Source organism: Saimiri boliviensis, chromosome 1, assembly GCF_048565385.1.
Source record: "Saimiri boliviensis isolate mSaiBol1 chromosome 1, mSaiBol1.pri, whole genome shotgun sequence".
Classification (NCBI taxonomy): Eukaryota; Metazoa; Chordata; class Mammalia; order Primates; family Cebidae; genus Saimiri; species Saimiri boliviensis.
Window position 1 is genome coordinate 116682938 of NC_133449.1, and position 13677 is coordinate 116696614.

The following is a 13677-nucleotide window of genomic DNA, read 5'->3' on the forward strand; positions in this document are numbered from 1 at the left end:
GATAGTAACAATGATAACCATAATAGCCAGGTTCTATGGTCAAATTAGTAAAATCTAGGTTAAGCGAAGCAAAATAGCTTGCTTCTTGCAGGCTTCTCCTAGCCTTTGATTCACAAGTGCACGCTGTGATGTGCCAGGAGGGGGATCACAGGTGTAGCCTTTATCAGATTTATTTAAACACTGAACTTTTTTTTCATAAATCATAACTCTGGGAATGCCAATCTAACCCAAACCTTTCCTTTTACAGGCAAGAAAATTGAGACCAGAAAAAAAAAGAGATAGTGCCTAAAGTTACATGATGGAGTTTCTAATTTTGCTGGTATCCATATCATTTAGGTTTACACATAGCTTTCCCGAACATGATCTCACTGGATTCTTCTTAGAGTTTCGCAACAGTCTACAAACATAGTAATCAGTCAGGGTCATTACGTACCCTCGGGGCAAGCTGAGGGGCAGAGAAGGGAGTTTAATGGCTCCTGTTGGTGCTGCTGGTAGGTGATGGAATGTGAATGCCAGATTTGCCTTTGAGCCTTCCAACCCAGTAGGTCCCCGCTACTACAGGCGGCTTGAAACAAAGGGGCAGAGGTTCAAGTCTCTGACCAGGGAAGATATCCACCCAGAGCATCACAGAAAATCATGGGGTCCCTGGGCATCAGGCAGCAATTAATTCCTGGAGAATTCCTGCTGGACTTGGACATATCTGAGTTGCAGAGACAATTCTCAGCACACCCTGGCAGGCTGAGGTATGCTTAGTGGGCTCTGACTCTGCAAAGTGACTCACTGGGACACATGCCATATGTGCCCAGCTTGCCGGTGTGCCCAAAGCAAAATGCCAGCTCCTTTCCAGACATAGCTGGAGGTGGCCAGGTCAGGTCTAAACTCCTCTTACCACTCTGGCCTTTAGCTAAGGTGCTGTAACGCTGGAAACCAAATACTCTCTGACCCACTCACAGCAAGAAAACAGGAAATATTTTAACAGTGGTATCATTAGCAATGTTAACAATGATACCAGCAGTCACACTTGCTCATCCCCTTCTGAGCTGTAGGCACTTTCATTCAATCCTCACCACAACTCTAAAATACAAAGATCGTTGTTATTTCCATTTTACAGATGTGGAAACTAAGCCTCCAAGACAGCAAAGAACTGTGGCAAAGGCACATGGCTCCCGGGGTCAAACGCACTCAGCTACTCAGTCTATCAGTCTCCTCTTGTTCCTCAGGGCACCCCTCCTAAGGAGGAAGCATGAAGTGTTGGCCCCAATGCTGAGAGACCCAGTCCCTTGTAAGTGAGAGATGGATCAGGGGGATGGGGGACCGGAGAGAAATTGGGACTAGGCAAAACTACTGGGAAATGAGCATCTCCAGTGTATCAAGCAGGACCTGGGCAATGGCTCTGTGATCCCCCTTATACTACCCAGAAACTCTCTGAGATAGCAACTGCTATACCCATTTTTCAGATGAGGAAATTGAGGCTTAGAGAAATTAAGTGACTTGTCCAAGCTTATGCTGCTGGTAAGTTGTGGATCTAGAATTTGGGTCCAGATCTGCCTGGCTCAAGAGCTCCAGAGCTGTTTCAACATGACCTACAGATTCCAGAACATTCCAGCCTCGATGAAGGGCATGAGTCTGAACAGGATCAGAGAGTGGGCTGTTCTGAAATCGGGGATCTGGGACCAGCCAAGCCATCTGGTCTATGGGTCATAGGCTGGCCCAATGCTACAATCCCTGCTCCAGGCTGGATGTCTCTGGAGTGGCCACGTGCCATTTCTCCCCTTTCTCATTTCTTCCTTTCATTCTCTGCCCTTCTCCCTCTCCCACATAGAGATGGCTGGTATGCCAGCTGACCCATGTCTAGACACATTGCTGACAGTAATGGTGGTACTGGTGTGCTGATATAGATGGAGGTAGGCAGTGGAGTTGGTGGAAGTAACAAGTATCATTGGTTGAGCACCTATTATATGCCAAGCTGCACACAAACTTTTACATAATTATTCATTTACAACCACCGTGAGAGAGAATTACCACCAATCCACTTCACAGATGAGGAAACTGAGGTTTGGAAAGGTTAGGTTGCTTGTCCAAATAGCAAGTATGCAGCTTGGCTTCAAACTTGGATCTGTCTCAGCCTTGTGGCCAACTGCTACTCCCCTTGAGGATCTAGTGCAAGGGCAAGGGGCAGTTAGATAGGTGTATTAAACTAATAGGGCCAGGCACAGTGGTTCATGCCTGTAATCCTAGAACTTAGGGAAGCCTATGTAGGAGGATTTCTTGAGCCCAGGAACTCAAGAACAGCCTAGGCAACAGAGTTGGAGGTTGCAGGGAGCTATGATCACACCTCTGCACTGCAGCCTCGGTGGCAGAGTGAGATGTTGACTTAAAAAATCAAAATAGAAGAAAACAAAACAAAACAAAATTAACAAACACTCTTTGGTAGGCCTGAAGATAGAAGTCAGTGGCCCAAGGGAACATGAGGAAGGAGAAAGCCAGGAATCGCTGCTCAGATCTCACCACCGTGGGCTGCCCCAGTGACTCAATACTCCGCTACATGGCCAAGGAAGGGGTACAGCAGCACCAGCCAGTTAACCAGGTGTCTCACTTTGGCCAGCTTCCTCAACTCTAAACCTCTGGGTGGCACTGCCAACACGTAGGCAAACTGCCCAGTTTGGAGTCATTCTTCCTCTGCTGGCTGGGAGGCACAGCAATGTGAGAGAAGGAGGGAAGATGGCAGGTCTGTGTGTGCCGTGGCTCTTCTCTGTGAGTGTTTTTGAGATGGGCCAGCTGAAGCTTCATTCAGGTGGAAACAGATTAAGAAGGCCAAAAAGTGGTGAAATGGCTGGGTAGGAATGAAAAAACAGCCAGATAACCGTGGCCAGTGCCTTATTCTAAAAGAGGTTAGCTAGCTTGCCCAAGGTCTCTTGCAGAAGGAAACCTGGGAGAGCTTCCTTCTCCTCCTGCAGAAGGAAACTCTTCAGGCTAAAGAGTCAGGAAGGCACTCCAGGGATGAGTGAAGTCAACTGAGGTTGCCTGTTTTAGAAACAGCTCTGCAGCAGCATTCTGGAAACCGAGGCTGACTGCAAACCCCATAAAAATTACTGCTCTGCAAGGCTTGTAACTGTTACACTCGTGTGGTTCTGCTCCACCTCCATGTGTGGCGGTGCCAGCTGCAACCAGCCTCACACGGGGTCCGAGAGTCTCAAAACTGCAAGACCAGAATCCTGTCTTGGTCTGGCTGCATGGGTGCTGGGCTGGTGAGTGCAAACCTGGAAAAACAGGAAGGGCATGCCTCATGAGGGGCTTAGCGCCCAGCACCTGGGAGTCTCCAAAAACCATATGCATGCACACATATGCACACATGTGCATACTCATGCAAAAGGACACATACTTTTTCACGTTGACACACTCACACAACCACATGAGAAAAAGAATTGTCACCCATGAAAGAAACTGAGCAGTGGCCTTTGGATGAATTTAGTAAGAAAAGCATTGATCCCATCACCTCTGGCCCAACCACACTGCCTCCCATCCCACTGTTAGAGAGAAACTCTTCTAGGTACAGAAGGGCTCTGGAAGCCTCTGTGCAAATGCCAGGTGCCCAGGAAGGGAAGGCCAGGGATCATTAGGTTTAGAGTGGGTTGTGCTGGAGCGGCCCCCAGAAGGTGAGGAGGATCCCAGGTGGAGGGATGGAAAACCTGGGGCAGTGAGGGGTGAAGTGGCCAAGACCTGCTGGGGATCTGGGAGGAGGTGGAGGGAGTGTGGCCAAAGAGAGGCTCCAGGAAGGAGAGGGACTCCCCTGACACCTAGTCTGTTGAGGACAGGATTCCTCAAACTGAATTCTGGCCATACCCTGGCATATGCAAGAAGTGCCAATCCACAGAATAGTTCCCTTGATACACGCAGCTCAGCTCCAGACTTTCACTGCTGGTGGCATGCACCGAGCCCAAAGAAAACTTTGGTCTATGCTTGGAGAATCTAGATCTGTCCCCCTTCCCCAACACCCAAGGGCATCCTGACAGCACAGGAGACATGGGGACTCAGGAGAGGGTGAGACTTTAGTCAGGAGACAGGGCTGCTCACACTTTGACACATTTAAAGGTGACAAGTCAACAACTGTTAAATAAAACATGTTCTGTCTTCCTAATTTGACAAAGAGACCCTTGGAATAGTTCTGTTATATAGTTCAAGGTTGGAATTCTCAGCTCTTGGAGCTCTGGGCTGTACTGTGGAGGTACAGGGGAATTCCCATTTGCCCTGCCCCTACTTCCTCCCAGCTCAATCTAGCCATGTCAGGGCTCTTGCACACAGGTGTCCGAGCTGTGTCCACGGGCTTTGCAGACACCTGCTCCTCCTGTAGCACAGCCCACACACAGAAGAGAGAACCTAGCAAGGGGTTCATGTAGACCTAGAAGGGTGCCTGAGGCTGTTTGGGCAGGGAATTCTACCATTTGGGTATTGGAGGGTGGCAGGGTATTCGGGTGGGGAGTGTGTTGGGTGGGCAGGCACACTTGGCTCCCAGGAGATGGGAAGAGGGCAGAGCTGGGCTCTCTGAAGCATGGAGGTAGGGCAGGCCTTCATGCCGGTACCTAAAGATAATTGTGTCCCCCAGGCCTGCTATGTGCAGCTATGTGACCTCGTCTAAATGTACCTTCTCTGAGCCTTAGCTGCCCCTTTGTAAATGGGATAATAATATCTGTGTCACTAGTTTGCTGTGATAATTAGAGATGCAGAGGTGAAGTGCCAGGCACGTACTGGGTGCTTTGTAAGTGGGACTCATGTCTCATCATTGTACTGAAGAGCAGATGTGCAGCAGCTCTGCCCCCTCGGAACAGTAAGTAAAGGCTCTGCTGCATGGTGGAGGGTGTCTGGGCCCTTTGTGGAGCACAACATGAACGCTGGCTGGAGGCCACACACAGGACTCTGGCAGTGCCTGGGGCTCCTCATGTCCCTGTCCCAGGTAGGGCTGGCTACTCTGCCCTTGTATCCAAACAAGAGTGCTGACCTTGAGTGAGTGCAAGACAATGAATGCTCCCTGGCCACAGCGAGCCCTGTTACCTGGAAAGGATGCTTTGCAGTCTGCATGAAGGATGGCATGAAGGTAGTGGGAGAGTGATACATGCAGAGGAAGAGATTTAGGGAATGGAAGCACCAGCCAGAGAGGGGGGCACCGGCCAGAGAGGGGAGCAAGGCCATCTCAGCAAACCTTAGCTGACCCTAAAAGAGTTCTGAAATTGAGATAGCCCCTCAGACACTTCCTATTCAGGAAACTCTATGTGTTTGGCTCTCTGGACACTCCTGAACCCTGTCCTCTTGGATGTCATTGGATAGATATGATTGACACCATGATTGGACAAACAGAGTATGATGTAATACTAATATGCTGAGTGGGAAGCCCAGCAAGGCCTGTCTGTTCAGATTCTTCTTGGTCTTTCTGTGCAGCATTCCTTCCCCCAGGGCCTGGGGCAGGACCCCTTTTGAAATGGGGGTTTTATGACTCAGAATTAGAAAGGTGGATCAGAGAATTTCTTTATGGCCAGTTCCAAGAAAGAAAGGCCAGGGAAAATCTTGCCTTGGGGAGATAAGAGAGCAGATGGAAGGGAGGCAGGAGAAGGTCAGAGAGAGAGAGAAGTTCTGTTTTCTGAGACCTAAAGCACCTCAACGTTACAACAAGGGCTATTGGTAATTTCAGCCAGAAACAATAGATTAATAGATAGATAGATAGATAGATAGATAGATAGATAGATAGGTAGATAGATAGATAGATAGATGGATAAGATAGATAGATAGGGATCATAGTAGTACAAAGAGTTATGGTAAGAGCTTAGCTGGAGGGACCCAAGGGGAAGGTGAGGGAGTGCTGTGGTCAGTTTAGCATTGCTATAACAGAATACCTAAGGCTGGGGAATTTATATGTTTCATGATTCTGGTGGCTGGAAAGTTCAAGGTTGGGCAGCTGCATCTGGTGAGGGCTGCTTCCACTCATGGCAGAAGATTAAAGGGGAGCAGGGGTGCAGAGATCACATGGCAAGAGGGGAACCAAGAAAATGGGGTGAGAACTCACTAACCCCCTCTGAAGGACATTAATTTATTCATAAGGGATCCACTCTCACGATGCAAATACCTCTCACTAGGCCCCTCATCTCAACACTCCCACACTGGGGTTCAAACTTCAATAGGAGTTTTAGTGGAGACAAACAAACCATATCTAAACCACAGCAGAAAATGTAATAAAGTGTTCCTCTGAGTTCTGTGAGCCACTCTAGCAAATTAATAAAACCCAAACAGGAGGTTGGGTAACCCTGATTTATAGACAGTGGGTCTGAAGCACAGTAAAACAACCTGGGGCTCATGATAGGAACATAAAGTGGGGGGCATTCTTGTGGGACTGAGCCCTCAGTCTGTGGGATCTGATACTATCTCCAGGTAGACAGCACCAGGACTGAACTGAATCAGAGGCACTCAGCTGGTGTCTGCTGCAGATTTGATTGCTTGCTTGGATCACAGGGAGAAACCCCCAAACATTTGGTCACAGACGTCACGTCTTCTGTGTTGATTGTTGTTGTGTGTGTTGATTGTGAAAGACCTGGAATCAGCCCCACTGAGGGCACATACCCACTCCCCTGATGGATTAAATCCAGCCGCTTTAAGTAAAAAAATGGGGGTGGAATTCAGGGAAACTGGTGTGGGCCTATCCCTCTTTATGTGGTAATTCTCCCTCTGCTGGTCACTTTGGACTATCTGGACTTGATTTTTTCCTACTAAAGCTGTGGCTTTAGCAAAATCTCTGTGAAGATTCTGGTTTCCATTTCCTCCATCCTGGTCTCTTTAAGAGAAACACATCAGAGGGTGCTTGGGTTGCTCAGAACTACATCACAGAAAGAAATATGACCCACAAATAACAGAGCCGGACCTCACCTCCCTCATTTGGGATTAATACCTCCAATATTAATGGAGGAACTGGAAATGATGAACTTTTAGGAGATCTGCAGCAGACGATGAGCCCCCTTGAAGGCAAGGATTTTCCTTTGCTCATCTCCATATTCCTGGCATATGATAGGCACTTAGGAAACATTTTTTTGGCTAAATAACGGATCTTGGCAGTGACTCACATGAAGGATGCAGCTAATGAAAGCCCTGGGGCCTTTCTCCACTTGTGCTGTGGCCTAATCCTTACTTAGGCGGTTGAGTTTGGGACCGCAGGGCAGGATGTAACATTTATCCCTATTAAATCCCAATCTTGTCAGGAACAGCCCCTTCAGATCCTTTTGACAAGCTTGGAGTAACTAGCCAAACCGTGCCAGTGACCTCAGATCAGGGTCCCAGATGAGCACCACATTCCTGCCAAGGGGTGTACAGACTTGTCAGCAGAGTGCCACACCAGCTGGCTGGCTCATTGTACATCTGAGCTGACAATCAGTGTCTAGCTTGGCAAGCCCGGGGTGTAGATGGCCCCCTGCAGCCAGGCCAGATGTAAGAGCACTGAGTTTAGAAGCTCCTGACCTCTGTAGCAGCCACTACTTCATACTTGGTTTTAAGGGCCCCAGATATTTTGGCCAGGAGGGCTCCCAAAGGGCTGGGGATCCCTGAAACTCTGAGCTTCTTTGGGGAGAGAGGAGTCTGCTGGAGACTCAGAACCACAGAATGTCATAGGACCCCATGCAGGAATTCTAATCCCCATTTGCCAGGTGAGGAATCTATGGTGAGACAAGGTCAGGCTGTCAGGAGATGGAGCAAAGCCCCACCCTGATTCCTGAGTCTTTCTATCATGCTTGGTCCCAGACCCAAGTGGGACTACCTTCCAGCCTTACTTCCTTTCAGCAATTTCATCTCAGGATGAATTCTGTTCCTTCCAAAATCAGGATCCTGACCCACTCCTAAGGCTAGATGCAGTCAATATCATTGAACCATAACAAAATACTGATAATGACTACATGTTTGGAGCCCCTAGTATGTGACATCATTTCAAGGAGTTTACATATATTGTTTCTGATGCTGTCTCACCCTGCAGAAAGGTGTTGTGGTTATTCTCTTCTGTGTAAGGAAACCAAAGCTCGGATCAGCAAAGGGGAGTGATTTGTCTACTATTACCTTTCTAGCAAATGTTAGACTCAGACCCTGAACCTAAAGACCATATTTTTCTACAATGCACACACCAAAGCTGTCCTCAGGACAGGACTCAAACAGAAGCAGCCATGTGCAAAGGATAATTCACAGTGGCCACTTCCCTGGAAGAAAGGCAGACATGAGCACCTAGTCAATCTTCCCGTTCTTCCCCAAGGACCAGCACAGACCAGGATCACAGGTGCAAAGGGAAAATCTAGAATCACCACCTGGTATTGCCTCCTCATGGAGACCAGCTGTTTGAGAAGGTTCTGAACAAAGCCCTGGAATTTCTGAGAGTGGCTTTCCCCACCCAAAGCCTCCCGAAGCCTGGGCATCCCAGCAGCTGGCCATGCGGAAGATGTTCAGACAGGCTGATCTTTTCCAGTAATTTATTCAGAAGACATTAGCCGGGGGCCTAAACTATTGGCACCTTCATCACATCAAAACATCCTCTAGTCTGGGCCAGCATGAACAGTCGGAATTGCAGAGGTTGCAGTGTTAATACTGGCACCAGCAGAGCGCACTGAGGGCTGTTAGGTAACAGGCCGGGTGATCCTGGCTTCGGTGTAACCCTGAGTCAGGGCACCGGAAAGGAATAAATCTTGTGGTGTCATCCAAGCTCATGTTCAGCTATAGCTGGGAACTCGAGGCTCAGAGAGGGACTGTACTATGCCCTAGGTCACACAGAGAGAGACGGAGCTCGTATTCAAACTCCAGTCTTCTGGCTGCTTCTGCAATTGCAGGAGACTCACCCTCCTGACCACTTGCTCATCTCCGGGGCTAATTTCAGAATTACTGGATGAGAATTGATCTACAAAAAGAGAAGCCAGGATGCCTCAACAGAATTAAACCCCAGTGGGTGCTAGCTGAGCATGTCTGAAGGGATCTCATACTCTGGGATGGCGGTGCTGCACTGCTCCCCCACGCCAACTGTGAACATCCTAACCAGAAATGGAAATTCACTGGTATAACATCCCCACCTCTTAGCCAAGGCCTCTGCAGCCTGGCCTCAACTTGCCCCTCCACTTTTATCTCTCCCGGCTTGCCCTGCAGCCAGCCTGCACTCCTGTTCTCTCAGAGGATTCCATGTACATTCCTGACCCAGGTGCACAGCTGGAGACCTCCTCCCTTCTCACTGCTTCTCTCTGCCCTCCCCATCCAGAGGTTCAACCACAACCCACCTCCTCCCAGCCCTTCCTAAGCAGCCCCTCCTCAGGCCTTTAGAGCAACTGTCTAAAGATCTTGTCTCTCCAGCCATTTCATACATCACTATAATGACATTAACAGAAATCAGCAGTCACCTTTCCTAAGGCGACACTCCATGCCAGGCTCTCCACGAGTTATTACATTTGGTCCCCACAACAATGCTCTGAGCTGAACACCATTCTCTCCATTTGACAGGTGAGGAAACTGAGGCTTGAAGACCTGCCAGAGCCAAACAGCTGGAAACTGGAACTCAGGACTCCACAGTTAAGACCTCTAATGAATAGGCTGCCACGGTCCCACCGCGTGTGTGGTTTCACTTTATTAGTCACCACTGAGTGTTTCTGTCTTTTCTGAATAGGGTTGGAGGTCTCCGAGGGCTTGGACCATTTCATTAACTTATTCAACAGCAGTTTGTTGGGCACTTTCCACCATAGTCCTGGGATCTAGACCTTATCTTGGGCATTAGAAATGCAGGGATAAAAAGGCACTTCTCTGCTCTCATTGCGCCCCTTCCTGTTTGGGATACAGATCCACAAAGAGACAAACCACCTATCAACTTGGGATGAGCTGTGTTTTGAGTTAGCAAGCCTGGGAGGAAGAGCTTTCAGCCAACTTCACCTAAAGATTGGAACCTATGAGAAGTGTGGTCATTTTGTGTCCTAAGAACCTGGTATAGTACTCTGCATACAACAGGTGCTTTTAATCTGCATTGCTGGCAATGGCTAAATGAGCATGCATTGCCAATGAAAGCCCTGGAATATCCGTCTAGCTGACTTGTCAAATTGGCCATCTGGATGCTTTCAGTTTTAACAAACGCATAGAGCAGAGGGAAGAATGTGCAACACGACAACAAAGATGCAGGTGATTAAAGCTCCTGGCAGGCAGAAGTGGTGGATCATGCCTCTTGGTGACTGTGACCCCTGCAGGGCCTAGCACTGTGCCTCACACCAAGAGGAACCAGAAAAATATTGCTGATTAATGACAGCGCCTTCCACTGTCTAGAGACAAGCAGTCTGCGGCGGTCACTGAGGACAGGCGAGATGGCGTGTCCTGAGGTCTCTCATTCATCATCTCCCTGCCTGTTAAAAAAATATAGAGAATCTGCATTGTCTCCCTTCCTGGGTCCAAAGAGCCATGCTCAAAGCTGCCCAGGAACGCCTGAGAGGCTACAGCTGCCAAACATGGGAGAGTTTCACCTCTGGATTAGCTTCTCCTTTTCTCACCTTTCTCTGCCCGTGACCATCCCGGGGCCAGACACAAGCGCTGAGCCTGCAGAGTCACAAGTTGTTCCCCAGGGATCAGGCCCTAGACTTCAGATACCCCTGAAGCTCAGGACTGCTGTCCCAGCTATCGGATCTCAGACTATCTGACAAGGAGACCCATCTCTGTCAGCTCCAACCTTGGGTTAACTTACTTGTAGGAAGAGCTAACTGCTTTCTTACCCAACATCCTCTGCTCAGAGCCACCTGTGTTCTATGGTGATCTCACTCCCCCGCCCTTTTTTTTTTTTTTTTTTTTTTTTGAGACAGAGTCTTGCTCTGTCACCCATGGACTAGGCTGGAGTGCAGTGGCATGATCTCGGCTCACTGCAACCTCCACATCCCAGGTTCAAGTGATCCTCCTGACTCAGCCTCCTGAGTAGCTAGGATTACAGGCATGTGCCACTATGCCCAGCTAAGTTTTTGTATTTTTAGTAGAGACGAGGTCTCACCATGTTGCCAAGGCTGGTCTCAAACTCCTGAGCTCAGACAATCTGCCCACCTTGGCCTCCCAAAGTGCTAGGATTACAGGCATGAGCCACCATGCCCGGCCCCACTCCTTTTCTGCAAACACCAAGTATTGCCTATCCCAAAGCAAGTGTCCGGAGTACACGTAGAAGCAAAGAGCCGTAAGTCCTAGAGCCTGTGAACAGGTCATGAGCTTTCCCTCTACCCAGCTCCAAATTCCTGCCCTTCCTCCTTCTGACCTCCCTCAAGTCCAGAGTCACAGCTACTGCCAGGCAGTATGGCCCAGTGGATACAGAGAGGCTTTCAGAGCTGGGCCCTCTTTTCCAATTTCTTCCTCTAGAAGGTCTATTTTCCCAGGCTCTTTGCAGGGTGCCTCTGAGCTCATCCCAGCAAAAGTGGCAGGATTGGGCACCCTAGGAGAAAAGCCCCTCAGGAAGGAGCTAGGGCTTGGGGTTCAGCACCCTGACCCCCCCGGGCCACTTCCCTAGCCCAGCACTCTATGTTATTCTTCTGTGATGGACTGTAGGCGATCTCCAGGCTCTTGCTCTCAGGCAGGTGGGCAATTGGACCACCCCGCAGGAGAAGGGAGAGAAAGCGTGGTTGTTACACTGGAGTCTTCTCCAGACCCCTCTCCCACTCCTCCCTACAATGTGGCTAGAACTTGAGGCGGTAAGGGTTTCGCCCCAATCATCTAGGCCTCCTACCTTGAGGCCAGGCCAGTTCTTGGCACCTACTGGCCTGATTCCACCTGGGCTGTGCTCGCTGAACCCTTCAGCAAAACAACTATCAACCTGAGAGTGGCATTCTTTCTGATACTGACTTCTCCTTGTGCGTTTCTATTCCCGAGATCACAGGGCCTCCCTGGATGCCTTCAGAGAACCAAAGTCTTCCCACCAGTCCTGGCCCAGAGGTTTCCTGCCCGCAGGCTCAGAGTGCTAGATTTAAGATCACTGTGGGCCTGGTTGTCACATCCCACTCACTTCTGGTGCCCCTTTGAGAGCTCTTGGAGCCTCCACTTCCCTTCCAGCAGACCATCAAAAGGTCAGGTTCCCCTTCACAACATGGCACCCTAAATTCTGTTCTTCCATCCCTGCGCCTATCATACCTTAGGGTCATGCCTGTATTTCACTTTTCCACTGCTTTGCTCCCAGCGTCCCCAATCCTGACACGCTGGGATGAGCTCAGAGGTACCCTTCAAAGATCCCAGGAAAATGATCTTCCAGAGGACTCCAATCCTTTTTTTCCCCCGTTAGCCCTGTCCGTCCCCTTTCTGTGCCCCAGATTTGCCCCTCTGTCTCCTGGCTTCCCCTCCGTGTGTGTCCCACCTCCTGTCCCAGTCACCGCTGCAGACAGAGGGCCTCCCAAATTCAAATCCCCAGCTGGACCCCGCGCTCACCGCCGCCGTTCTTGTAGCAGAGGTAGGGGAAGCGCCACACGTTGGCCAGGTCCACCGCGAAGCCGACTACGGACAGTAGGAAGTCGATCTTCTTGCCCCAGGTCTCCCGGGGCTGCGCGTCGCCGTCGCGGGGCGCCAGCAGGCACTGGACGCCGTTGCGCTCCTTCACCACCAGCAGATCCGCAGATTTGCGCTCCCGAAGGGGCTGCTCCGATCCCCCGTCCGCCCCGCTGTTCTCGGGCTGCACCTGCGGGTTCATCCGCGCCAGAAGCATGGGTGCGGCTGGCAAGAGGAACTTTAGCGGTCCTGGGGGCACGCCGAGGCTCTGCTTGGATAAAGGGAAAAGAGATGGTTAACCGGCAGTTCCTTCCTACTTGGGACTCCCGAGACCACCTGGGAGTTCTGTGGACACTGGGATCAGCGCGTGCTGAGCGGACGCAGGGCTCCCAGGAAAAGGCGCGCGTCTGTTGGAAAAATTTGGAAACAGAGGTTGTGACACGCCGGAACTCAGAGTTGGAGACCTCTTCTGACGGCCCTGTGGGTGTGTCTGAAAACTCCGCGGCACTTTTCCTCGTCCATCCACTCTCTCCTGTCCCAAATGGCTGGGTTTGAACTCACCGAGCCTGGGGCAGTGTGCTGGCTCCTCCCCAGCTGGGGCCGCCCCACTTCAACAGCCCCGGGAGCCTTCCTGGACACTCAACGCCACTGAACTACAAACTCGCTGGCCCTCTGCTCGCGCGTCTCGCCCCGGCCTCCCCGGCACACCTAGCCCGGTCCCGCGCTCAGGGCGCACTCACTTGTCCGGCGGCTAGGGTATTCCTGGTGCCGTGCGCCCTGCCTGCCCCCGACCGGCGGCGCCTCGGCAGGCTCTGGGGCGCGGGCTGGGGCTGGGCTCCGCCGCGTGGCGCTCAGGCTCGTCTGAGGAAGCGCTGGAGGCGCGGAGCGGCCGGCGGGGCGCGGGCTGACTGGTTCTGGCCAAGCCTGGTGGGGGCCGGGCTGATAATGTAGCCTGCGCCCCAGGTAACGAGCCGATTTCATTAACCCAGCGCCCGGCCCGCTCCGTCTGGAGCCTGTTAGCGCTAATGGAGACTGACAGCGCGGCCGGGGATGGGCAGGGGCGGGAGTGCTGCGCGGGCTCCTAGGGATCTGGGGGACCCGAGCGCGCACTCCCTTTCGATTCTGCGCGGGACACCGCATGCCGCTCCCAAGGGCACCAGGCTCTGATCTCCCACAACCGGGAGCGAGTGACAG

The 13677-nt window shown here is 51.1% G+C and overlaps 1 protein-coding gene across 3 annotated transcripts in view; it reads right to left on the bottom strand.

The window, feature by feature from the left end:
- Positions 1-13403, bottom strand: part of SLC6A2 (solute carrier family 6 member 2) — a 50881-nt gene extending 37478 nt beyond the window's left edge. Inside the window, exons 1-2 of one of the 3 annotated variants that reach the window (XM_074387122.1) lie at positions 13224-13403; positions 12427-12751 (exon numbers count right to left, since the gene is read on the bottom strand). In XM_074387122.1, coding sequence (XP_074243223.1) covers positions 12427-12700 — 274 coding nt within the window. In that variant the 5' untranslated portion in view covers positions 12701-12751; positions 13224-13403. Of the gene's footprint in view, positions 1-12426; positions 12958-13223 lie in introns of those variants that run through there. The other 2 variants (XM_010347850.3, XM_010347851.3) reach the window with 2 other exon arrangements.
- Between the last annotated feature and the right edge of the window lie 274 nt (positions 13404-13677).